General features: G+C 42.0%; 1 protein-coding gene across 2 annotated transcripts in view; it reads right to left on the bottom strand.

Moving 5' to 3' along the window:
• Window positions 1-1,949: 1,949 nt before the first annotated feature.
• Window positions 1,950-25,104, bottom strand: part of TMEM212 (transmembrane protein 212) — a 28,806-nt gene continuing 5,651 nt past the window's right edge. Inside the window, exons 1-5 of one of the 2 annotated variants that reach the window (XM_034998964.1) lie at window positions 22,036-22,230; window positions 13,726-13,785; window positions 12,431-12,754; window positions 3,100-3,163; window positions 2,035-2,115 (exon numbers count right to left, since the gene is read on the bottom strand). In XM_034998964.1, coding sequence (XP_034854855.1) covers window positions 3,146-3,163; window positions 12,431-12,754; window positions 13,726-13,785; window positions 22,036-22,194 — 561 coding nt within the window. In that variant the 5' untranslated portion in view covers window positions 22,195-22,230 and the 3' untranslated portion in view covers window positions 2,035-2,115; window positions 3,100-3,145. Of the gene's footprint in view, window positions 2,116-3,099; window positions 3,164-12,430; window positions 12,755-13,725; window positions 13,786-22,035 lie in introns of those variants that run through there. The other variant, XM_034998957.1, reaches the window with a different exon arrangement.

Here is a 25,104-nt window from a genome sequence, read left to right as displayed (position 1 = left end):
AGAAATAACCACACATATTTCTTGACAACTGAATATAATTTTTAACATGTTATATATGGGATCCCAGTTAACCTAGCACTTGGTCTTAGACCACTTCACTTATGTAGCAGCTTGGGATCTGCAGAACTGTGCACACTGTGCTGAGCACGGAAGTTCTGGGAAGCAATCACTGCCCCTCACTGGTCCCACAGTCGGTGCCATGGCAGCTGGGAATGCCAACTCTTGATAGAATGTCCAACGGTCACCTGAAACGCTTTCATAACCGAGAGGGATACAAATCAGAAAGCAAAATGGAAGTAAATAAATAAATTGCCAGGGCACTCAGTACTGGGTGGAAATGCTCCAATAAGGTGAAAATGAATTCAGACAGTATACTGATAAAATTTAAATCCCTACTCGTGTAATCACCAGGCGCAGAACCAGACGTCTTGTAGCTTCATTAAGTGGCAGATGAATATGCGTTGATTGAAGAGCTGAGGTCTGGGTGGCCCCTAAGGACTTTCAGACACCAGTGATTGAGCTGTGTTCCTGGAACATGTCATTTAGCTTCTCTACATATCATAGTTTTCATGGTATGTCTCAAATGAATGGACTCTGTAGAGACTGATATTCAAAGGCATCTAATAAATGTACTGAATTGAATCAATAACACTAGACACTATTTTTGTGCTTAAGTAGTGTTAGATTTTCTGCTGTGTGGTTTACCTCTAGAGTGCCACGGAATTCTCTCAGCAAGCCTGGGAGTTAGCTATCCTCATAAGTTCCACTGGACCAGGGAGGGACTGAAGCTATTGCCTAAACCCACCAGAGGGCCGGGATTTGAAACCAGGTATTTCTCATCCTGAAGTCCCACCCACTTTCTGCTACCCTCCACGACTGCTTCTCAGACATGCATCCGAATCACAGGGAGGAGGGCTTCCTGACACAGGCTGTTGGGACCCGACCCCCAAGTTTCCGGGTCATACAAGTTCCTGGTGATGTTGATGCTGCTGGCATGGGATTCACATGTGAGAACCCCTGTGCTGTATTTGCAGGCATAGAGACATAGAGACATGTAAGAATATATGCCATAGAGGGACGCCTGGGTGGCTTAGGCAGTTGGGCAGATGACTCTTGATTTCCACTCAGGTCATGATCTCAGGGTCGTGAGATGGAGCCCTGCGTGGGGCTCTGAGCTCAGCAGGGAATCTGCTTGAGGATTCCCTCTCCCTTTCCCTCTGCCTCTCCTTCCCTCATGCTCTTTCTCTCTCAAATAAATTAATAAATCTTAAAAAAAAAAAAGGAATATATGACATTGAGATATAAGAAGCAAATCTCTGGACAGGTTAAGAAAGACCTCTTACTTTTTTTTTTTTTTTTTTTTAAGATTTATGAGTAATCTCTACACTCAATGTGGGGCTTGAACTCACAACCCCGAGATCAAGAGTCGCATGTTCTACTGGCTGAGCCAGTTGGGCACCCCAGCTTTACATTTAAAGCCACACAACAGCTGAATGAGGTTGCCTATTGGGAATGGTTCAACAGCCAGGGGCATTTAGATCTTGGGACATTTGATGAGAAGTTGGCCTAGAGGACAGCTAAGGTCCCTTCTAACTATTAAACTGTCATGAGTGCCATAGACAAGTTATGGAGAGGCCAGGAGGGAGGGTCATTCTCCCCCTGTAGGAGGCCCTTCTCATCATGGCTACTATTCCATGTTTTAATTGTATTTGAAGATCTACAGTTGCCTTAGTAATGGCAATGAAGAAATGCTGAGAAAAATGGTTCCTTAGTTTAGGTAGTATAGAATTATAGTTTAATGGAACACCACACAGGGACAAGAGGAATTTAAAGAAAACATTCACTCACTGCAAATTTATATTTCAGATTTTATAATTTCTATGACAATGATGATAAAATTTCCATTTTAAAAATCATAACAGGTAAACCAGAAAAGATGGGGTTAACAATCTAAAAGGGCTACAATGTACAATTATCTCAATTTTTATTTCATAAGAATATAGAGGGACAAGTTTGAAGATAAAAATTATTTTGCAAATATTTCAAAATAATGGCCACAAATATAACAAATTTAAGAGGATCACTGCTTCAAATTTATTGTTCATTCTTTTGACCCTAGGAACAAAAAAAAATAAAGTAGTGTTTATTTCTACAATTTATCAAAGAAAATAGAGTGTCACTTCTGACATTTAATTTAGCCTTTTTTATGTCACAGGAACCCAATGAAGGATGATTCAAGTAACAGCACCATGGTACCACTTAAGGATTTAAGAGGAATCACCAGAGAGAAAAATATTGGTGATATTGGTGGAGGGGGATGGCAGAAAGATATAAAAAAGAAATAGATGTGTAATAAAATATCTGGCATGAGCATAAAACAATTCAGAAGAACCATTACTTTTGTAGGCAGGGACTGTCTAAGGAAGTGAGGGATTTCTCTGTTGCATATCTTTTTTGGTCATTTGCTATTTTGTTTTGTCTCGTTTGGGTTGGTTTGGGGTTTTTTGAAAATTAACAGAAGGTTAAAGTGTACTTTCTAAAATCTTCAAATGAGAGCCAAGAATTTAAATTTGATTAGAAGGGGAAGAAAGCAAGCATTTCTTGAGCAACTATCAAGTGCCAAGCCCATGTAAGGCTCTTACTAGTCAGTACGCCATTTCATTTGGCAACATGTGAGGTACGTGTTGTCTCTTAGGTGCAAAGAGGTTCAATATTGATTTGCTCAAGGCTGCTCAGATGGTAGGTGATGGAGGAAACAATTATACCTTAAACTGTCTGACTTCAAACGTACCATGGCATATCAAGTTCTCCATGTGTCATAAATAATGCTGAACGCAATGCTTCTTCAATAAGCACCGTTCCTCAGTATGGAAATTCAAATCAACCTTTTCTCTGTTTTCCTTCCTCGAGATTCCATAACCACAGTAAATTCCCTCATGATGTGTGAATTGTTCTTAAATTTGAAATATTCCTGACATATACATTTAGGTAAGATTTTAGCTATGGCTAGGAAGCCATAAAAGTGACATTTAGTATTGCAACCTGCCACTCTGCTAGTCTTTTGACCCCCACACTCCCAGTCCCACCTTTTCTGCTCACCTTAGTCAGTCCATATTCTTGGAGAGGAGCTGCACCCACATGAATGTCACGTAAAGGAGCTTGGCTGTATTTTGTGTGTTAAGGGGAGCCACAGAAGCATGTAATAAGATAATATTTATTACTTATACTATTAACATAAGATAATAGTTATTCCTTATACTATTACTATCACTCTGCAGGGGAGTAATAAGAGCAGATTTGAACTTGAGAGAGCTCATTCTAGAGCTTCTGTGGAGGATACTTCTTAAGAAAGACAAGATTGGAGGGGCGCCTGGATGGCTCAGTCGTTAAGCGTCTGCCTTTGGCTCAGGTCATGATCCCAGCGTCCTGGGATGGAGCCCCACATCAGACTCCCTGCTCAGCAGGAAGCCTGCTTCTCCCTCACCCACTCCCCCTGCTTGTGTTCCCTCTCTCACTGTGTCTCTCTCTCTGTCAAATAAATAAATAAAATCTTTAAAAAAACAAAAAAGAAAGACAAGATTGGAAGCAAAGATGTATGAGTGAGAGAAGATGGAGGGCTGAATCAGGGCCACCCTGGTCAGTACAGAGAAAGGGGGACACAGTGAATAAATATTTAAGAGGTGCAGTTGCCAGGATATGGTGATCAACTCAGGTGTGAGGAGTCAAGGATGACTCTAGGTCTTAGGGTCATGAGCTTGTCCTGAGTGTCATGAGTGCTGGCAACTGAGCTGGAGGCACAGGAAGACGAGCAGGTGTTAGGGACAAGGAGATGATCAGCTCCATTATAAACAACTTGAGTTTGATGTGTCTGTGGGACACCCAGGAGAGTGTCCAGAAAATAGTCTGATGTAGAGCTCAATAGAGCAGGAGAATGGACTGGGCTATGGAAGTGTGAGGTATCAGCCCAAAGGTGATAAGCGAGGCCACCAGACTTTAAGGAGTGAGCAGAGCAAAGGTGATAACCGAGGCCACCAGACTTTAAGGAGTGAGCAGAGCAAAGGAGTCTTCAGATAGACTGAGGAGGAAAAGCCTTGGAGAAGGAAGAAAACCAAAGAAAATGGTGTGTGGAAGTCAAAGGGGAGAGGATTTCATGAAGAAAGCGGTCAATAGTTTCAAAGGCTGTGGAGAGGTCAAGGAAAACACAGATTGAAAAGATTCCACTGGGCTTGGCTATGTACAGGTCATTGATTGGCAATCTTTGCCATGGGAACATCAGTAGAAGAAAAGAAGAGATAAGTTGTTAAATATGGCCTTGATTGAAACTGTCTTATAGCCCATGCTCTTCAGCACAAGGTTTATTATGAACTCAAAGCAAGGCTTCATTTATATCTGATGCATGACCAGCTAAAGCCATAAAGTGTCCTGTGGCAAGCTTCAGTACCTCACTGGCTAGAATCCCAGGCAGGAATCCTCTTGATGCCTTCTATTAGATTCTTAAAATGGCTTTTTATTAATGATGAGATGTGAAACTGAATTAACCCTGAGTGACAAGAGTGGGAGTCACAGATTAAATCCAATCACTCTGTCTTGTCTCTCATAGTCAAGAAAACCCTTTATATCTCCCTGGGCTCCTTCCTTGTCCCACATGCTAACTGATACTAAATCTTGGTGATTCTACCTTCTATTTTCTTTTTTTTTAAAGATTTTATTTATTTATTTTTGCGAGAGAGAGAAAGAGCACGCATGAGAGAGAGCATGAGTAGGGCGGAGGGGCAGAGGGAGAAGCAGACTCCCCGCTGAGCAGGGAGCCCGATGTGGGACTCAATCCTAGGACCCTGGGATCATGACCTGAGCCAAAGGCAGACGCTTAACAATTAAGCCACCCAGGTGCCGCTGATTCAACCTTCTAAATATCTCTCAAATGTACCACCTCTTCTCCATGCTCACTAACACTATCTAATTCAAATTTCATTATTCCTCATCTGGGCTCTTGGTCCTCCTGGCCCAGGTGACATTTCCCTCAATTCCTATAAGTCAATGGAGGACCAGACTATGTCTTGTTCATCCTTCTGTCTCTACCTTTAGCCCTTAGCACAGTATCTGGCACATAATATATGCTCAATAAATGTTGAGAGGCAAGTATAAATAATGAATGTTGTATTTAGGGCTTTGGAGTCATATTCCTCAACCCATGACAAGGAGAAAGTCACATACTAGTGAACACAAGATACTCCTCTTGTCAAATAAGTACTAATTACCATCCAGTACGTAGTAATTCTATTGCTTTAAGAAGCAGCTTTCTTTTTCTTTTTTTAAAGATTTTATTAATTTATTTGACAGAGAGAGCACAAGCACTGGGAATGGCAGGCAGAGGGAGAAGCAGGCTCTCCGCTGAGCAGGGAGCATGATGCAAGACTCAAACTCAGGACCCTGGATCATGAGCTGAGCCAAAGGCAGACGCTTAACTGACTGAGCCACTCAGGAGCCCCAGCAGCTTTCTTTTTCATCCATGACACTAGGTTAGTTATATGAAATAAGAGAAAAAAAATTTGGAACAATGTTTTTGCAAATAAATTGGAGTTTTAAGCTCCATACTTATTTAGAAATATAATGGTAAGTTCTGCAACAACACAGATGGATCTAGAGGGTATAATGCTAAGGGAAATAAGTCAGTCAGAGAAAGACAAATACCATTCAATATAACTCATAAGTTGGATTTAAGAAACAGAAGAAACAAACAAAAAAAGAGACAAATGAAAAAAACAGACCCTTAAACACAGAACAAACTGGTGGCTGCCAGAGGGGAGATGGGTGGGGGAATGGGTGAAGTAGATAAAGGGGATCAAGAGTACAAAGAGTACACTTTCTTGCTGAGCACTGAGAAATGTATAGAATTATTGAATCATTATATCATACACCTAAAATTAATATAACTGTATGTTAATTATACTTGAATAATTAAAAAAGAAAGACAACCAACAAGACAATTCTGGTTGGTTTGATATGAGATTGAATTTTTTTCTTTTTTTTAGAGAGAGTGCAAGTGGGGAAGGGCAAAGGGAGAAGGAGGAGAGAGAGGATCTTAAGCAGGTTCCACGCCCAATGCAGAGCTCTTTGTGGGGCTTGATCCCAAGACCCTGAGATCATGACCTGAGCCAGAATCAAAAGTGGGATGGTTAACCAACTGAGTCACCCAGGTGTGCCGACAGATTGAATATTGAGCAAAGAAAGTTGTTTTTCTAAAGTGATAAAAGTGATCTGTGTAACAGCTCTCATACCCGTCTTGCTTGAGTAACACAATTGGCATATATTACTTCTTGAGCTAGCAGAGTAAAGGCAGTGTGGTGTACTCCAGTGACACATGGGCATGGCTTAGGACAAGAAAAGAGCCACTCCTTGCTACAAACAGTCCTCTCTTCTAAATGTTAATCTTCTCCAGTGGAATAAAGCTTTATTTGAAAATCACAGACGGAGAAGCCCCTGGGTGGCTCAGTTGGTTAAGCATCTGACTTGGGCTCAGGTCATGATCTCAGGATCCTGGGATTGAGCCCTGCATTGGGCTCCCTGCTCAGTGAGGCATCTGCTTCTCCCTCACCCTTTGCCCTTCCCCCTGCTTGTGCTCTCTCTCAAATAAATAAAATGTAAAAGAAAGAAAGAAAGGGAGGAAAGAAGGAAGAAAGAAAGAAAATCACAGACTGAGACAGAGATGGAAAGGTCTTTGGATGTGCCTGGCCAAGCCCCGTGGTCTTTGAGATGAGGAAGCTCAAATCCACAACTACCGATACGTGCAGGGGTGAACCTCTGCCTTGTCCACAGTCCCTGGCTTGTAGGGCCAGTCTGGGAGGGGAAGTGACCTTGTGTCATTCCTCACCCCTCATGGCCTTCATTGTGTTTTACCCTAATTACTTCGTCTGTGTCTATCTCTTCTTTCCTGGGGGAATGAACCCAGTAACACCCAGTAACAACCACCGCATATTCTCCTGGTTAATTAATACAGTGCAAACTGTCCAACCAACATTTACTTTCCTAAATGGTTTTGTGTTCACATATTAGCACCATTATGGCCATTCTGAAATATTCACTAGTATTAATTCAGTTTTCTTTGTTGGAACTGAATTTATATGATTATAGAGAATGGAGGCTTCTGATTTCTACTCAAGTTTCTGCCCTTTTATAAAGCCAAAATTTCTTGTGTGTGTAGTTTTTTTTTTTTTTTTAAGATTTTATTTATTTATTTGAGAGAGAGAGAGAGAGAAGCAGACTCCTCGTTGAGCGGAGAGCCCGATGCGGGACTCGATCCAACGACCCTGAGATCACGACCTGAGCTGAAGGCAGATGCTTAACCCACTGAGCTACCCAGGTGCCCCATAATAATACCATTTTAGATTAAAAGTAAGAAGCAAGGGGAAAAAAAACCCAGTAGGGCATTTTATATTAAAAGATTAAACTGACTGAACGTCAAAAGGAAAATATGTTGATGTTCACAATGATTATAAAGTAAAAACTGACAAAAAGCAGTTGCTCAGTTACCTCCTCATCTATTGCTTCTGCTCTGACAAAATATCAAGCTTATTTTCATGCATCACAATAGACACTTTGGTCTCATTTCCTCTCTTCGTAAGTTGCTATCACCCGTGGTGTGGTCTCACTGATTAAATGAAATGAAAATATCCTGGGAAAAAATAGCTTCCATTTCTAATATATGAGTTAATTTTTGTCTGTGAGAAACATAAGAAAGGCTGTCCACAAAATGCATGCTATGCAAAACCACTTGGAGTCTGTAAAGCTGAAGAAACACTATGAGGTGTGGGCGAGCAGTGAGGAGCCTGGCCTCCAGACCCTTTGAGACTGGGAGCTAATCCTAACTCCGTCTGACCAACTCAATGTCGTCATCTGTGAAACGGGGCTGATGAGCTTTGCTAGGTTGTGAGGAAGGAAGGAGGTAAAGCACGTGACAAGTAGTAACTGCCCAATAAATAGCACCTACAATTACCCTGCTCCTACCCAGGCTCATGTCACCACCATTATTATTCCAGATGACCTAATGAGATAAAGGGAATGCTAATGCCCTGAATTGCAATTATTTTCCTAGATTCCGAGTTTCCTGTTGACCACTTCGAAAAGACCACATAAAGGAAATACAGTGGATTCTGACTGTTGTGTGGTCCTGCTTGAGGTTTACTTGAATCTCCCCGAGGGGATTTAGTTCCCAGAAGCACCGGAGAGAACTTGCTAAAGCCCCACATGAGGTTTCAGACCTTTAGGATGACAGTCATAGATGAATCTGTTTCAAAACACCTTTGTATCGCTAATGATACAGGGTATATCAGCTAGAAGATATGGAGCCAGTGCATTTCTGCAAATTAGTCTCTTGTTTGGAGGAAGAGTCTCATCCGCTGATACATATTCTGTCCTCATATGTTTTTGAACTGTTTAAAGTGTTTACCTCTATCTTTTATGGGAAGTAAATATTTCTCAATTCATTGAAAAAAAAAGAAGAAAACCACTGTATCACATGATAAGGGGGAAAATATTTTCTTTCCCCTTTCATCAAAAAAAAAAAGCAAACCCCAGACATAACGATGAATAATGAAAGGAAAACAGACAGAGCCAGAGTTGTTCCATTCCGTGGAGGAGGGACAGAGTAGCTGCAGGGGACAGCTGTGGTGCGTCTGGTGTCCCAATTCTTTCCTTTCCCATCACTTTATTACTTACTGGACCAAGAATGTAGACAATTTTGGCTATGGTTGTTGTGCATTTTGCTTTCTCAACTTAATCCTATGCGGTGCTCTTTGCCCCCTGCACTGAGTCCTGAGCTGACAAGGTCACTTCAGCGTGTTGCGTGGAGCCTCGCGTGGGGGGCTCGTATTCCTTTTCCAGTTCCCTCTCTTTCCGTCCTGGGTCAGTTTGGAAACTTGGAAGGGCTTGCGGTCTTAGCCGGGGCTGCTATCACCAACTACCATAGGCTGGACGGCTTAACCAGTGAACATTTCTCACAGTTCTAGAGGCTGGAAGGCCAAGATCAAGGTGTCTGCAGATTCAGCGTCTGGTGAGAGCCCTCTTCCTATTTGGCAGATGGCCACCTTCTTGCTGTCTCCTTACATGGTGGAGAGAGACAACTCTGTCCTCCTCATCTTCTTATAAGGGCCTCATGGAAGCTAATCCCATCATGGGAGCTCTGCCCTCCTGACCTCACTAAACCTAATTCTCTCCCAAAGGCCCTACCTCCTAATACTATCACAGTGGGGGTTAAGGAATTTTGCAGAGACACAGACATTCAGTCTGTAGCATGCATATAAATATTTTATCAAAATCATCACATCCTTTATGCCTCTTTCAAGCATTTCTCACTGTGGTTTTGGTTGGGTACCAGCTGACTGCATGCTCACACACCAACACTGTGTGACCTTCAATGAGATGCTATCAGCTGTTAGTGTCTCCCTCCCAAATCCATATGTTAAAGCCCCAATCCCCACTGGGATGGTCTTTGGAGGTGAGTCATTTGGGAGATAATTAGGGTTAAATGATGTCATGAGGATGAGACCCCCATGATGGGATAAGTGCCCTTCTAAGAAGAGCACAGAGATCTTCTCTGTCCAAGAACAGGCACGGGAAGGGCCAAGTGAGCACACAGTGAGGGGACTGTCCACAAGCCAGGAAGAGAGGCCTCACCAAAGACCGACCCTACTGGTACCTTGATCTTGGGCTTCCAGCCTCCAGCACTGAGAGAAATAAATGTGTTGGTTAAGCCGCCACGTCTATGGTATTTTGTTATAACTGCTTGAGCTGACTGGGATGCAAGATGACTTTAATTTTCCTAAAATGAAAAGACACAGAGAGCAGAGACAAAATGAATGGTGATTCCTAAGGGAGTGTTTGATTTGTTTCTGGAAACATGTTTTTGAACTTACAGGAAAATTCTTAGAAGTGAATATTTTCGATCATAATATAGACTATTACAGAGCTGAGGAAAAAATGATTTTGTTCTATAATGCAATACAATTACAATTTCCTCCAAATCTTCCATCAAACTATCACTTTTTTCTTTTTTACAAATTTTCATAGCTCTTGAGTTTCCTGATAGGTGATGGGCATTAAGGAGGGCACTTGAAGTAATGAGCACTGGGTGTTGCATGCAACTGATGAATCACTGAATTCTACCTCTGAAACTAATGATACAGTATATGTTAACTAAATTGAATTTAAATAAAACATTTAAAAAATAAATAAAAAATAAAAATATTACTTATCTCTTTCAGCCTGAAGGGAACCTAACAATATAACAATATGGAGGCTCATTAAATGCAGAATCACCATGTAGAATTCTATATCTTAACAAGTGATCTGCCATTTCTTCTAAGAAAGTTGTGTGTTTTCTAGAATTTTGACAAACAATACATTATTTCACTGCCGGAAATCGTGCCTCATGTAGCTATTTCTACATGGTAACATGGTAACAAAGGTTTTTTTTTTTTTTTAAGATTTTACTTATTTATTTTGAGAAAGAGAGAAAGAGAGAGAGAGAGGGAGCACAAGTGGGGAGAGGGGCAGAGGCAGAGGGGGAGAGAGAATCTTAAGCAGACTCCATGTTGAGTGTGGAGCCTGATGTGGTGTTCTCTCCCACACCCATGAGATCATGAACTGAGCCGAAATCAAGAGTTAGACACTTAACCGACTGAACCACCAAGGTGCCCCACATAGTAACAAAGGTTTGTGCAAGCTACATGTGCTCCTTGGGGGCAGTGGTGTATTTATTAATACAAAAATTCATATCCCATTATGTCAGCTACTCATCCTTGCTAATGAAACATGATCTGCCACCATCATGGATTACATGGTTTCAAGTCATCCAAAAATGCTCACCGAAGATTTGCTGTTTATTAAATTTATCGAGAACTCTCACCCAAACTACTGTTGCATTTTATGCAGGTGGGAAAATGGAAATTCTGTCCAGAAGTTACACTAAGAGAATCCTGTGCTAGGAAGAGAATTTTCACCAGAATCTCTTGGGGCATGTGTTAAAAATGCATATTCCCTGCCTTCAACCCAGAGTTTCTGCCATAAGAATGGGCCAGGACAGAAGCCAGACATATGGTTTAACAAGAACCATGGGTGATTCTGATGTCATTGATCCACTTTGAGAAACATGTTGTAGTTGTGTTGGGTCCTATACCTAATTTAGAAATCACACACCAAGAAACTACCCTGAGCAAGATGGACAAAGGCAAAATTCTGAACTTGGAGAACTTTGCTCTGTTTTCAATTAATATTTTCTCTTTCCGGGCACTTTAAATGGCCTCACTATTGGGTTTCCAAGAGGCTGACTTACCAAGCTCTGCAGATACTTTTTCATTCTTTTCTCTCTGACTTCCATCCAATGTTAAATCTTGGGTGTCATGCCCAAGATGGCAGCTGGATGTCTGATTCGCTATCCATGCCAAGGGGTTATGGGTAGCCGATGCTTTAATGTGTGGTTTTCCTGGGTTTATATTCCTTTTAACAAAGGGCTCTAGGAAGTTGGGATGGTCCCTACAGGGGGAAATCACATTCTAAACCTCTAAATGCACTGGCAGTACGTCAGTCCACTAGCCTCAATTCTCAGGAGGCCTCCTTGCAAAATCAACTCTGTTCCTAAGAATGTACAGGATTTCCTTTGCAGACTTATGTAGAAGTTGAAGAGGACAAGACTGACCACAAAAGGTATCGAGAGTGCCAAGTTCTTGTCTTCTAGCTTTGCTGATTTGTGTTGATAGGATCAAACTGGAAAAAAAAATTGGCTAACATAACCCAAATTCACCTGACCTTAATATAATACTAACTTGAATCGTAAAGCCAGTATAAGAGTTTGTTGTGGAAAATATCTCTTTCCAGGAGGAGGCTGTGCAACTCACAATGGAGTGACCCAGTATCAGACATAGGAATTTGGAATCAGAAATCACTCCCAGTGGTTCTGTTCTAACCCTCCTTGAGGTCAGAACAATGCATCTTGATGATCTAGCAGAAGAGAGAGGGTACAAGGTGGGTGACAAGAGGGCCCAGGATATATCTGGTCTGTTAAGAGAAATAGCTCTGGGTTCTGAATCTGGCCCTACTGCTCATTAACTGTGTGACCTTGGGCAAGTTTCATAAACTCTTTAGCTTCAGTCTGTAAAATGGGAAGAACACTGAGAGTAAACATCCAGTTCATATTTCTATTACTATCATATTACCAATATTATTCTTAGCCATCTGGGAAAAAGTTAGAAAGCTAAATTTGATGTTGGTATATATCAGCCTCTCTGCTGGGGCAGAAGTAAAAAGGGTGGGAAAATTTTGGTTATAGAAGACACAGTGATAAATAAGAGAGGCAGATTAAGTACTAATATGGCAGACTTCCAATTTTAGCATTCAGGATGGAATAAGAATGGGTTCCCCCTTTCTGGAAACTTACATGTAAGTGTCTCTTCCAGATAAGTCCTGCAGAAAGCTTGATGAACACTGTCAGGGACACACAGAGCATGGCAAAGCTCAGGCATAGGTCGAAGACTTGAAGTGTCAGGTGGTACTCTTCATAGTGTGGTGGGTCCACACAAGCTGATGGGAAGTTTGCATATGGAAAAGGAAAGGCAACTGCATAACCAAGGTAATCGGTCCCTGCTATCCCTGAAAATGAGTAGAAGCAATATGGGCCAAGGAGAGCAGATTCCAAGGCTACTGCAAAATGAAGTGGACATCCCATCATACTCAGAATCACAAAGGTGAAACTAGTTTCCCACTGAAAATAAAGCAAAAACAAATTGTTACTTTGGGAACTGAATTCTTCAAAAGCTTCTCAGCAATATGAAGAAAGAAGATGTCAGGTATTAATCTCTTTTACTGGGAAGCTAAGGAGAAATGCATTGCAACTTTCTCTTTTAGGCCATTTTGTTCTCCTCTTGAATCTACAATATGGGGGAATAACATATCAGCCAACTGGGCCAAAATTGAAATGAATTCCATTCAGCAAACATGTGTTTGTTTTTCTTCTATCATATGTTGACAGCCAGTCTGGGGTGGGAAAAACAAACATGAGTGCACAGAATCCTTGCCTTATCCTAGCACCTTGCTAATCAGGGCATGGTCTATGTTCCAGCAGCATTGACATCCCTGGAAGTTTGTTAGAAATGTAGAATCTCACAGGTCACCCAGGTCTACTGAATCAGACTTCGCGTTTTAACTAGATTCCCAGGTGATTCACACGTACATTAAAGTTCGAGCCATGGGAAGACCTATGATCAGATCAAGGTAGTCTTTCTATACCATGGGATTCCTTGGCTCACGCTATTGATATGCAAGATATCATAGACTTTTCACCCTTTTTTGGGGTGGCGGGGAGAAGTAACAGAGACACTGGAAGGAGATCCCAAACTGAGCAGTTGAACCTTTAAAATACATGCTTAAAAACAGAAGAGCCTATAGATCCATTTATTCAAAATGAAATTCAGGAGCATTAATGTTGTGTTGTCTCCAAACTGGAACACTTATTTACAATAATCACAGGAGCTTGTAGAAAATGTTTGGAGAAGAAATCAGATTAAAATTATTCATTTAAAACCTAGTTTATTACTGAAATCCATCAGAGTAAGGCATCAGTCAGACAGAATTCAATGATAATTGGAAGTCAAGTTCTCTATGTTCCATCCTGAACTTGTAGAGATTTGACCTTCAAACCTATTCAACCATCCCACTCGATGTCTATATATTTACCAGGTATCTCTTGGTCCACTCTTTGTGAGCCAACAGCAGAAGTATACCAGTCATGATGGCCTGTGAGAGGGAAATGGAAAAATAACATCCGTGATAGAATGTACCTCTGGAAAGAGTTCAATCTGTCAATCTGGTTGACAACTTTATTATGAACTAGAAAGAGCAGCAAATGGCTAAATGAGTTTATGACTCAGATCTCCTCCTCATCTGGGATGACAATGAGGCCAAGAAGCCATCAGTGTCCAACAGACATGATTCATACAAGCTCATTTTTTGATTTTCTGTGCTGCCTTTGCCGTCACAATTATAACCTTCACTAGTAAGGTAAGGTGTCGCTGGCATAAAAGCTTGGCTTTATAACCCTTGCCTTATGTTTTATTTTGATTCATTGTCTACCGTTCATCTTTCTCACAAATTGCTAAAATTACAAATGGGAGGAACCGGAAAGGAAACATGTCATAGAACCCTGAAATCCTGCCCAGCAACAGCGTTATCTTTTACTTTCTGCTTTTCTTTTGAGATTCTGCAGCCTCAGCCTGCTGGTGGGATGCAAATATGCGATTCCTGTTTCTCAAGTAATAAAGAGTATAATTAGAGTGAATGCATGGTGGGACATTAATCGTTCTGGGTGCGGTGGTGTCCAGCTTTTCAAGAGGTTTTTTTTTTTTTTTTTTTTTTTTTTTTTAAAGTCTCCTCTGAGGGAAAGAGACCCAAAGTGCAGAATGAAAATAGTTAAAGAGGGAATGGTGTCACCAGAACTGAGCAATATATAATGAAAAAAAAAAAAAATTCTGGGCTCATCTTTAACTCAGCTCCGAGTCTGATGAAGGAGACCTTTGTGGTCACTGAGCCTGGAAACCACTTATTCCCTCCCCATAAATCATTTGTTCCTGGTCAAGGAATGTTTTGAAGTTAAGAGAGAAAACTAGAAAGAGATATGCCTGAAACAAGATATAGAATGAGGGCAGGACTAAAAGTAGTTACAAATTAGGTTTTTAACAGATAAATAAATATGACTGTATGTATAGTATCAATAAATTTAAGGGGAAAAAAATCAGTTTCTACTAATACGGTTTTGTGGTATGTTGTTTTTGTAGCTTCTGTGTCCAGCCTGGGTTGTTGTTGTTGTTGGAGGTGGTATTTGGTATTTTTGTTTTGTTTGTTTTGTTTTTTTTGAGATTCAGCTTTTCATTTTCCTGGCATATTTTATTTTGAATGTCCGACTTAGAGAATTGGGGGGGGGGCGGGGAGAAGCCCACACATGTACGCTCACACAGAACTTCTCGTGCAGCTAAGTCTGAAATTCCAGACGTGGCATTGCCATACCGTAAAACTCCAGTGGATAAAAACAGAACCATCTGTAGTCAAAGGAGGTTGGCTTGATTCTGCAAGAGGAAAGTTTCCAAGGGACCCTGTGGAGGTTGAGCCAGCATCAACAGCACAACAAAACAGGGGAATTATTAAGAGCAACTGAGCACTGATGCTGAGCCTGGGGCCGGCCTTTGCCTTCAGAGGCAAGGCCCTCTCGACTGACACGTCACTCCTCTGAGAGAGAAACCCTGGATCAAACAAGAGAAAAGCAAAAGAGACGCTCCTCTGCTGGTGTAACTCCAAGCAGATAGCTGGCATTATTAGATGCTTAGATTCCAGGTTGCCTTAACTACTTCAGCACGAACCGTTGCTTTCCTTTCAAAAGTTGAAAAATGCTGCAGGATTGCAGTGGTCTGTTATTTCTGTTGTAGCTGCCAGCTTGAATTTTGCTTTGTTTATACAAAACTTCGAAAAGATCTTTCATGGAGTAGGCTGGTGTATGAATGCCATTCAGTAACTTGTGAAATCCACCCCGTGGACGGTGGTGGCTCAGGAGCAAGCACACCGATCTTTCCTGGTGCTCCCCCCACCAACACCCCCGTCCGGTGCCTGTGAGCCAGAGGGCGAGGTGTCCCCTGAGTCACAGTCTCCCTCTTCTTGCTTTCTTTTCTTTTTCTAAAAATATTTATGTATTTATGTATTTATTTGAGAGAGAGAGAGCACACATACATGTGAGCAGGGGTGGGGGTAGGGTGGACAGAGGGAGAGAGAGTCTCCAGCAGACTCCCCGCTGAGCGCGTAGCCCCGATGCTGGGCTCCATATCACCACCCTGAGATCATGACCTGAGCCCAGAACCAAGAGTGTGACACTCAACTGACTGAGCCACCCAGACACCCTCTTTTCTTTTTAAAAACATTATTACTTGGAGAGGGAGAGGGAAAAGAATGTAAAGGAAGAGTTTTGTGGGTAGGGAAGAAAAGTCAAGTGGGAAAAGGAAATGGGAGAGGCAGTGTCTGAGAGACAAGAGCTGGGTACAGCGGGGCACTCAGGTTTCAGGAAGGGCCAGGAGGAGGTGCTTGGAAGGAAGGCCCCCCTCCTGCACTCTCCTCCCTCAGCTCTTTCTGACAGGCTAGCTTTCTGCTCCACGGGGCAGTTCCTGCGACTTGGGTTTTGCAAGAGAAGCTGCTAACACTCTAATTGCATGGGATAATTGTGAGCCCTCCCACTGAATCTTTAAATTGCCCATGTAAAGAACGCAGTTCCCAGAAGCAGATGAATTGAAGGAAGTGGGGAGCAGTCACAACAGAAATAGAAACTTGTAGAGGAATAATTTTAATATGCCCTAATTTATTAACTTACAAACATCTATTGTGGGTCTACTACGATCAAGGGATGTGATAGGCACTGTGCAGACAGCGTCGTAACAATTAACGTTTACTGAGCGCTTACTGTATGCCAAGCACGACACTAAACACTTGACATGTGTTAACTCATTTAATCCTTACAATGATGGAGATTTCCTCCTACTTTTTAAACGAGGCACAGAGAGGCTAAATTGGATGAGCAAGCTCACCAAATAATAATTATAGATATAATGGTTCCAACTTCCACAGGAATTTACAGTCCAGATGTGAAAGTAATGCACTTAGAAGAACGTCCACCAAATGCGGCAAGAAGAGTGAGTGCTTTCCGTGCAACAAGAGTCCAGTGACAAGATACCACTTCTGGGGGAAGGATCGCTGATGAAAGCACCATGGGGGAAACAGGAGCCGAAGCAGGTTTAGAGGGTGGATGTGATTTCAGCGGGAGATGATGGCAGAGGGAAGAGCAGTCTGGGCAGCTCAAGTAACACGTGCAAACGTGGGAACATAGCAGCCAAGCTTGGGCAGACAGTGAGACAGGCGCCCAGATGGGAGGCAGGGCTGGTTCTGGGCACAAACGAGTAGGAAATCAGGCTTGAAAGCCACATGAGGCCAGGTCAAGAAGGGCCTGGAAATTCAGGCTAACATATCTGAACTTTGCTTGGACAATGAAGCAATATTGAAGGTTCTTGAAGAAGGAGCCTTACTGACGCAGCAGAGGTTTAGAAAGATGAGCCTGTCGTCATGTGCATGTTAGGTGGGGATGCAGGGAGGCCTAGGTGTCTCTGTAGGAACTTGGTCTTCAAACTGGAAACAAATTTTTTTTTTTACTATTATTTTTTTCAAGATTTTACCTTTTTTTAAGTAATCTCTATACCCAGTGTGGGACTCAAACCTACAACCCGAGATCAAGAGTCGCTCACTCCACCGACTGAGCCAGCCAGGCGCACACCCCCCCCTCCCCCCCGCCAATTTTTTTTTAAACCTCTGTCCATAGCAAGAAATATATTTTGCATCATGGCCAAGTTAAATTTTATATCTAACCAAAATCATAATACCGTTATTATGTGTGATACACTCTGATTCTCTTCTCTTCTCTTCTCTTGTCTTCTCTTCTGTTCTATCCTATCCATGTTTTATAAATGCTGCTAGTTACCCAATAGATTGATTTTATAACTCATTAATGAATGGGTTCCCACAGTTTGGCTATTGAGGTTATCTAGGCATAAGACCTGGATGGGGGTGAGAAGTGATAAGGAGTTAGGGGGGAGGTGGTTCACAGTGAGAATGAGAGGAAAGCATGCACAGGGATATGCTTCACAGGAAAAATAAAAGTTAGCTGGCAATGGACTGGATGCGGTGGGGTAGGAGTGGGGCTGAGGGTAGGTTGGTTTAGGGCACTGTTGCCCAGAGCACAGTCCTAGGACCAGCAGCATTGGCATCCCTTGGAAACTTGTGAGACAGGCAGAGTCTCAGGCCTCAGTCCAGATTTACTGAATCGGAGTATACATTCTGACAAGATCCCCAGGTGATTCATATGCACATTACAGTTTGAGAAGCACCAGTTTGGAGGGAAGGATTGAGTCAAAAGTCACCCTAGGGTTTGAAATTGGGTTCAGAACCAGGAAAGTCAGGAGAAGAAATCATTGCTTTTGGTGGTGATATGATTTTGGGGGGAGAAGCCGAGCTTAAAGAAGCTTAGGCTATCTAGGGGCACCTGGGTGGCTCAGTCGGTTAAGCGTCTGCCTTCAGCTCAGGTCATGATCTCGGGATCCTGGGATCGAGCCCCGTGTCAGGCTCCCTGCTCGGCGGGGAGTCTGCTTCTCCCTCTCCCTCTGCCCCCCACCTCTCTCTCTCAAGTAAATAAATAAAAATCTTTACAAATAATTAAAAAAAGAAATTTAGGCTATCCAAGTGGAAAATTGGCCATCAGGTGTTTGGAATCACAGGACTGTTGAAGCTGTAAGAGGCTCAAGTGTTGGTATAAGCAAGTCCCTTCTGTGACTGAGCAGGGCACTGGGGCCTTTCTCCCAAGTTCCTGTCTCCAGGCAGGATTCTGGGTGTAGCACAGCTGTCTGCCATTAACTAAGTCCCTGGAGTTGCCAAGCCACGTTCTCCAGGATTCAAGTGGAGCCCAGTCCTTAAGGCACTGACTCTCCTTGCTGCATACTTTCTAGCAGCTGATGCCTTTAAATAACCTAGTTCAGAAATTGTAGGAAATCTGCTTATCATGTCGCTGTCAGAAGAGAGCTAGGAGAGTCTGAGGACCAATATTTGCGAAGAATTTAGAAAGTCAGGAATGAGAGCACTGAACAAATACAAAATACTGTATCACTTCTAAAATCTTTTGAAGTCTCAAAAGAGATATGGAGCCTTTTGCAAAAGGAAATATCAATATGATTGAAATGTACAAATCGTCTTTCCGCCAGAGGAAGATTCACTCTGCAGGCAACTTAAGAAGTGACTGGTAGGGGCACGTGGGTCGCTCAGTTGGTTAAGCGTCTGACTCTTGATTTTGGCTCAGGTTATGATCTCAGGGCTGTGAGATGGAGCATCGGCCCTGAGCTCAGTGGGGTGTCTGCTTGGGATTCTCTCTCTCTCCCTCTGCCCTGCCCTCCATGCCCCTCTCCCTCTCTCAAACAAATAAATAAATCTTTAAAAACAAAACAAACAAACAAACAAAAGTGGTAGAGAAGGTTGTGGAATGAGTCAGAGACCTTTTGAAGTTGACCCTGATCAGATAGAACTGTGGTTCACTAGGAAACTCACCAGAAAAAGAAAAAAATCACATTGTTCCAAACTTAGACATCATTAAAAGAGTGAGCATTCTTATTGCTTTCCTTCTCCTGAGGATTTTTTTTTACTACTTTAGTATAAATACCAGCTTGACTTTTAGTCCTTGCAACCTAATCAGAGTTCAATGGTGTGAAAAATTTTGTACCACCAGAGCATGGGACTCATTCACTTATTCAACCATATTTATTGAACAATATTTATTGAACACTTAGTATGTGACTCACTCTGTTCCAAGTGCTGCAGGTATAGCAGTAAACAAAAAGAAAAAAAAATCCCCACCGTTGTATAATATACACTTTTTGGGAGGGGTATAAACAAACAATGAATAAGTACATTATATAGTATATTAGATGGTAATAAGGGCCATGGGGGAAAGAATAGAACAGGGAATGAGAAATTGGGGATGCCAGGTGTGGGGGAGATTTACAATTTTAAATAGGGTAATGAGGGTAATGAAGGACGGCATCAAGGAGAAAGTGACATATCTTCAAAGAATTAAAGGAAGTTAGGGAACATGCCATGTGTGGGAAGAGGCTTCAGGCAGAGAACAGACAGTGCAAAGGCCCTGAGGCAAATAACAAACCTTGGAATATTTGAACACACCAAGGAGCCGTGTGATGGCTAAGGAAATGGAATGAGTGAGGGGAAGGGTGGTAGAGATGAGGTCCTGGGAGGTAACAGGATGGGGAAACTCAGCTGTTCATCAGGAAATGGAATGGGAAAGTGAGCGGATGGCAAGAGATTAGGAAGGAAGGGCTGGGCACTGATGGGATTCAGGACAAGTGGCCCCCAAGTATGTGACTTTGGCATATTGATTATTTTGAATTAAAGTTATTTAGGAAACAACAGGTGCAAGAAGAACACTGACTCTCCTCTCTCCCCCTGAAAGCAGGAAATGAATTCCCCATGTGAAGGGTACCCTCCCTGCACTGGAGGGTAGAAGTTTTCCTCCCTCACAGCACAAACGAAAGGCAAGGTATTAACTAGCATGTGTGTAGAGCTTTAACACTGGTGAAGCCCTTTATTATACAAGCTTTGTTCAAATTTGGTCATTCTCACTGAGCATCTTAGGGTCAGATAGTGTCACACGGACTCTCTTACCTGCAAAATCCCTCATGTTCTAGGTAAAAGCAAAGAAGAACTAGCTGAGTGAAGGTCCTGCTCTTGGCCATATGCCAAGAATGTCAGAATCAGGACTTGAACATAGGCTCCATCTCCTCAGTCTTACCTTTTGGATTCCAATTCCCCATGCTGTCAATCTCGGAATCAAACAGCCACCAAGTATCTGTGCCGGACACAGATCTTGTCATTTCTCTGGGTCTAACCGATAAAACAGATCTTGGTATAGAACAAACCTATATTCAATAATTTTTGATCCTAATCAAATCTCAGTATCTGTTGAATGTTCTATGATAGACAGCAGGGATAGACAAAGAATTTAGAAAAAGGGATACAGAGTTGGACTAGAATTGTGGTTTTGTTAAACTTTGGGTCAGTTCTGAAGTCAGAACTAAAAAAAATTAATAGAAAAGAAAATATCAGACGTCGTTTCACACAGAAGGCTAAATATTGTTTTGTGAAACTTTTGTTATATAGATTTAGTTATATGTATATATCAAAATCTATCTATTTACCTAGAGAGAATTTTAGGGATGTATTTATGTACATTCTAGGTCCTGATATAAAATGTTTTTCCTAATCTTTGCATTCCAGTAGATGTGTAATAAATATTTCTTTGAATGAACGTATGGCTTCAGGCGGGAGATGGGGTAAAGAGCAGATGAGCAAGACTGGGGAGGCAGATGTAAAAGAATGTATTAGAAAAGAAAAAAAAAAGAAAAACACCATCCCACACTTTCCTCATTCAGTTCCACATTCCCACCATTCTGTTTTCTCCCATCTACTCACCATCCTTGAACCCCACTAGATAAAGTTTTTTAAAAATTGAGACCTTGTTTGTTTGTCTGTTTACCATTGTAACTGAAGCACGCAGTAGACTATCAGTACATATTTATTTAATAAGTAGATTAAAATTATATGTTCTAAGGTCTTACTTTTAGGTGATATCCCAGTAAAAGCTGTGTTTTTTTTAAGACTTAAATGTTAGTGTGTCCCCTCGTGACAGCCTCTCTCAAGAGTGGCTACATTTTAATAGAAAACTCCTAAAGATCAAAAGGCCTTTAAATTTGAAATTCTCTAGAGTCCAATGGTGAATGTAAGGCATCACAGGAAGCAATGAGAGAAGGATTTGTTGCAAGCCTCTGTAACTCCCCTTAAACCATACCACCATAGAAGACATCAATTTGCAAGGCTAGATGTGTTCATTTCTTTGACCCAGAGAGCTGGGGTACCAGCCCAACCCTTCATTTGTGCAGTCATTCAGTCAGCAGACACAGAACACCTACTTGGTGCCGACTTGTACTTGGCCTGCACACCCTTTCCTCATGAACTGCGACGTTCGAGAGGTACATCACCCAACTTCTTGAATGACCTTCAGTTCACACAGTTGCATGTGAGGACAAATGTGGGAGAACTAAGATTTGGGGCTTGCAAATCTTGGATCACGTCGACACACCTCAGTGTTTCTAGTGAAAGCGTTAGTCTGAAAATTATTTTTGTTCCCCATTTTTACATTATTTTTTATGGTTTACATTTTTTTTCTAAATTCAGATCTCACAAGAGAGGTTCCAATTTCTCAGAATACCAAGGTGACAAGAGTAAAATAGCTTTTTAAGACTTCTCTGTATTGTTGGAAAACCTAAAAAGGACATGTATTCTTTTTCTTCTTTCCCTCCCACCTTTCCTTATTCTCTCAATATATGTAATAAAATATTTTCCTACCAAAGCTCCATTCCAGATGGGACAAGCAATCCAGACACTCCATCCGGTGAACCAAAGCTTGTAAGAAAAGACAGGGAAGAAAGCGATAACTCCAGAGAATACACTGAGAGCCCCCAGGGAAATGAGAATTCGGCCAGCAGCCTTGTATAGGCTCTGCATTTTCCTCTGTGACCTGGGTCCTCGATCTCAAAGATGTTTTGTTACCAAAACATGAGGGTATGTCAGGCCTCAGTAAACAGAAGTTTCTTAGAGACAGTAGCCATGACACATGTGGACTGTTGATCTACTTGGAAACAAGCTTCTATTTGTTTCACCAAAGATAATAACATGTAATGAAATAATCCCTGACATAAATCTGATACAATAAATTCTAGTACTAGTTTACTAAGAGAGAGAGTGAGTGAGTGAGAGAGAGAGAGAGAAATCGTTCCTTGTTTTGGATTACCGCCTCCATTCCCTTCATTCTGCCCTGACGTGGGGAGTGCCCACTTCCTGGCTTAATCAGATTCAAAGGCTTGCTGACTGAGCTAATTGTTTCTCAACTCAACCTGCCTAGTGGTTCCAGCATAAAGCCAACATCCTTTGTGCACAATAGATCCACATTCCCAGCACAATTTCCCACAAAACAAAGTAAAAATAAGCACTCTGATCACTTTTCATTACATCTAATTTAAATGATTTAGAGCAAAAACAAGACCTCTCCCCATCTTTCAAAGTTCAATTCTACTACAATTTTTAAAAAATTTTTGGTAAAGATTTTTGACATGGTTTCATTCCCAAAGAAGCATAGGCTTCATTATGGAGTTCTGTCTTGTTTTCATGAGACCAGCTTTACCTTATTTTACTATTAATTCAATTATCAAGTAGAGGACAAAGATGGAAGTGTATGCAGTTGTAAAATAAACTTCGAGGAGTAATTTATTAGTTGAATAAAATACAGATCTCTAATCATTCTTGAATCATAATTCAAATTTTATTTTATTTTATTATTTATTTATTTATTTTTAAAGATTTTATTTATTTATTTGAGACAGAGAGAATGAGAGAGAGAGAGCACATGAGAGGGAGGAGGGTCAGAGGGAGAAGCAGACTCCCTGCCGAGCAGGGAGCCCGATGTGGGACTCGATCCCGGGACTCCAGGATCATGACCTGAGCCGAAGGCAGTCGCTTAACCAACTGAGCCACCCAGGTGCCCCATAATTCAAATTTTAGATATTGGGCTTATGTACATTTAAGCAACTGTCAAAGTTTATTTCTTAATTCCTCACGCATTTGAGAAAGTGGTACCTATTTGCTTTTGACTATTAGGACATGTTTTCCTCTACTAAGATAACATCTTGAAAACACAGACCACTTTCTGAAGCTACCGGAATAATTTTCCTGTTCAATATTAATGCCTTTTCCCTTAAATGAGATGATAAAAATAATTTTTTGGATAGAAATGCAGTGGTTTAGAACATGGATTTTGGCATGAGACAGAGCTAGGATCCATTATCTGCCAGGTATGTGTCCTTGGGCAAGGGCAAGTTACTTACCTTTCTAGGTCTGTTTCTTCTTATGGGAATAAAATTAGTGTTTATCTCACCAGGTGGTGATTGAGAAAACGAAATGAGGCAATCCATGTAAAATGCTCAGCACCAAGCTCTGCATAGCAAAGAAGCTTCGTCCTTTCCCTATTGTTACACTGGGCGGCCCATCTTTGAAGTTCTTTCAGCAAAGGACAGAGGCACTGTGGTTACTACTGCTTTTATGCATCATCTTATCGCATCTTACTGTCTCTTACGCAGCTCCCAAAGGACCCTTCCATGTCCCACGAGGAGGGAAGCTGCTCTCGGAACCTCTGCTTTTTTTTCTTTCTGTCTTTCTGCCTTTAATAGCCATTCCACCGTGTGACCCCGACTTTGAAGCCATTGCTTTGCTGGGTATACAGGACCCAGGAAAGCAGCTCAGGCTTTCTGCTACAGCCATTTTTTCCCATCTGCTCTCAACACTGTGGGAGTATATTCTCTCTCTCTTTCTTCCTCATGCCACTAGGTAGGTTCCACGAGGGGAGAGGCCTTGCAAGCCTTATGCATCCCCTAGATGTGTAAGACGTTGTTGCCAACACCTAGACTCGGGTCTGGCCCAGAGTAGGTACTTTTTTTTTTTTTTTTTAAGATTTTATTTATTTATTTGAGACAGAGAGAATGAGAGACAGAGAGCATGAGAGGGAGGAGGATCAGAGGGAGAAGCAGACTCCCCACTGAGCAGGGAGCCCGATGCGGGACTCGATCCCGGGACTCCGGGATCATGACCTGAGCCGAAGGCAGTCGCTTAACCAACTGAGCCACCCAGGCGCCTGCCCAGAGTAGGTACTTAACACACATTTGTTCAACTCATGAATGACTGCTCCAGACTTTCCAGCTGGGCACTGTGGCCCCGAGGGTGTGCCCCCACCCAGAGCTATGTGTGTCCAGCACGCTGCTGCGTGCCAATGTTAGTGGGTCCCCTCGTGACAGAGGGAAAGGGTCTGGGCTGCAGAAAGACTTGTTTGTGTTAGCATTTGGTTTGGGCTGTTTTGACTTTTTCCTTCACTTTTTATCTCAAGGTTATAGCTACGGGACATGTCAATATACTGTGGGTCAGATCACTCTCCTCTGTTTGCATGTTTGGAAAATAAAGACTGTTGAAATACTCATGTTAAACAGTACAAAGATGGCAAACATAAGAGAATATTTTTTTGCTCTAATCTGGGGGGGCTCTTTTAGTGTTTGTAACACTGACAGGCTAACCCTGACATTGCCGGGGTGACTTACGAACCGGAGTGTACTCATGATTAGAAGCGTCCTTGCCCCTTAATGTAACGAAGAGAAGGGACAGAGGTAGAGCTAGGGATTTCTCCATGGGTGTTTTCCCAGCCACCCCTTCCCACAGGAATCTGTCCGCACTCATTTCCTTAAAGCATAGAGATTTTCAGGGAGGGCAGCTACTGGGAAAGAAGAAAATATAATTCTGCTTCTGACCAGGGCTTCCTCTCAGCTCGGCCATGTCATCTGTGTTCCCCAGTGTCTGCAGCCAGCAAGGCTCACA

The sequence above is a fragment of the Mirounga leonina genome, unplaced genomic scaffold, assembly GCF_011800145.1.
Source record: "Mirounga leonina isolate KUSES-001 unplaced genomic scaffold, KU_Mleo_1.0 Mir_115, whole genome shotgun sequence".
Taxonomy (NCBI): domain Eukaryota; kingdom Metazoa; phylum Chordata; class Mammalia; order Carnivora; family Phocidae; genus Mirounga; species Mirounga leonina.
Note: the sequence above shows the minus strand (reverse complement) of the source record. Positions and strands in the feature narration are given on the sequence as shown.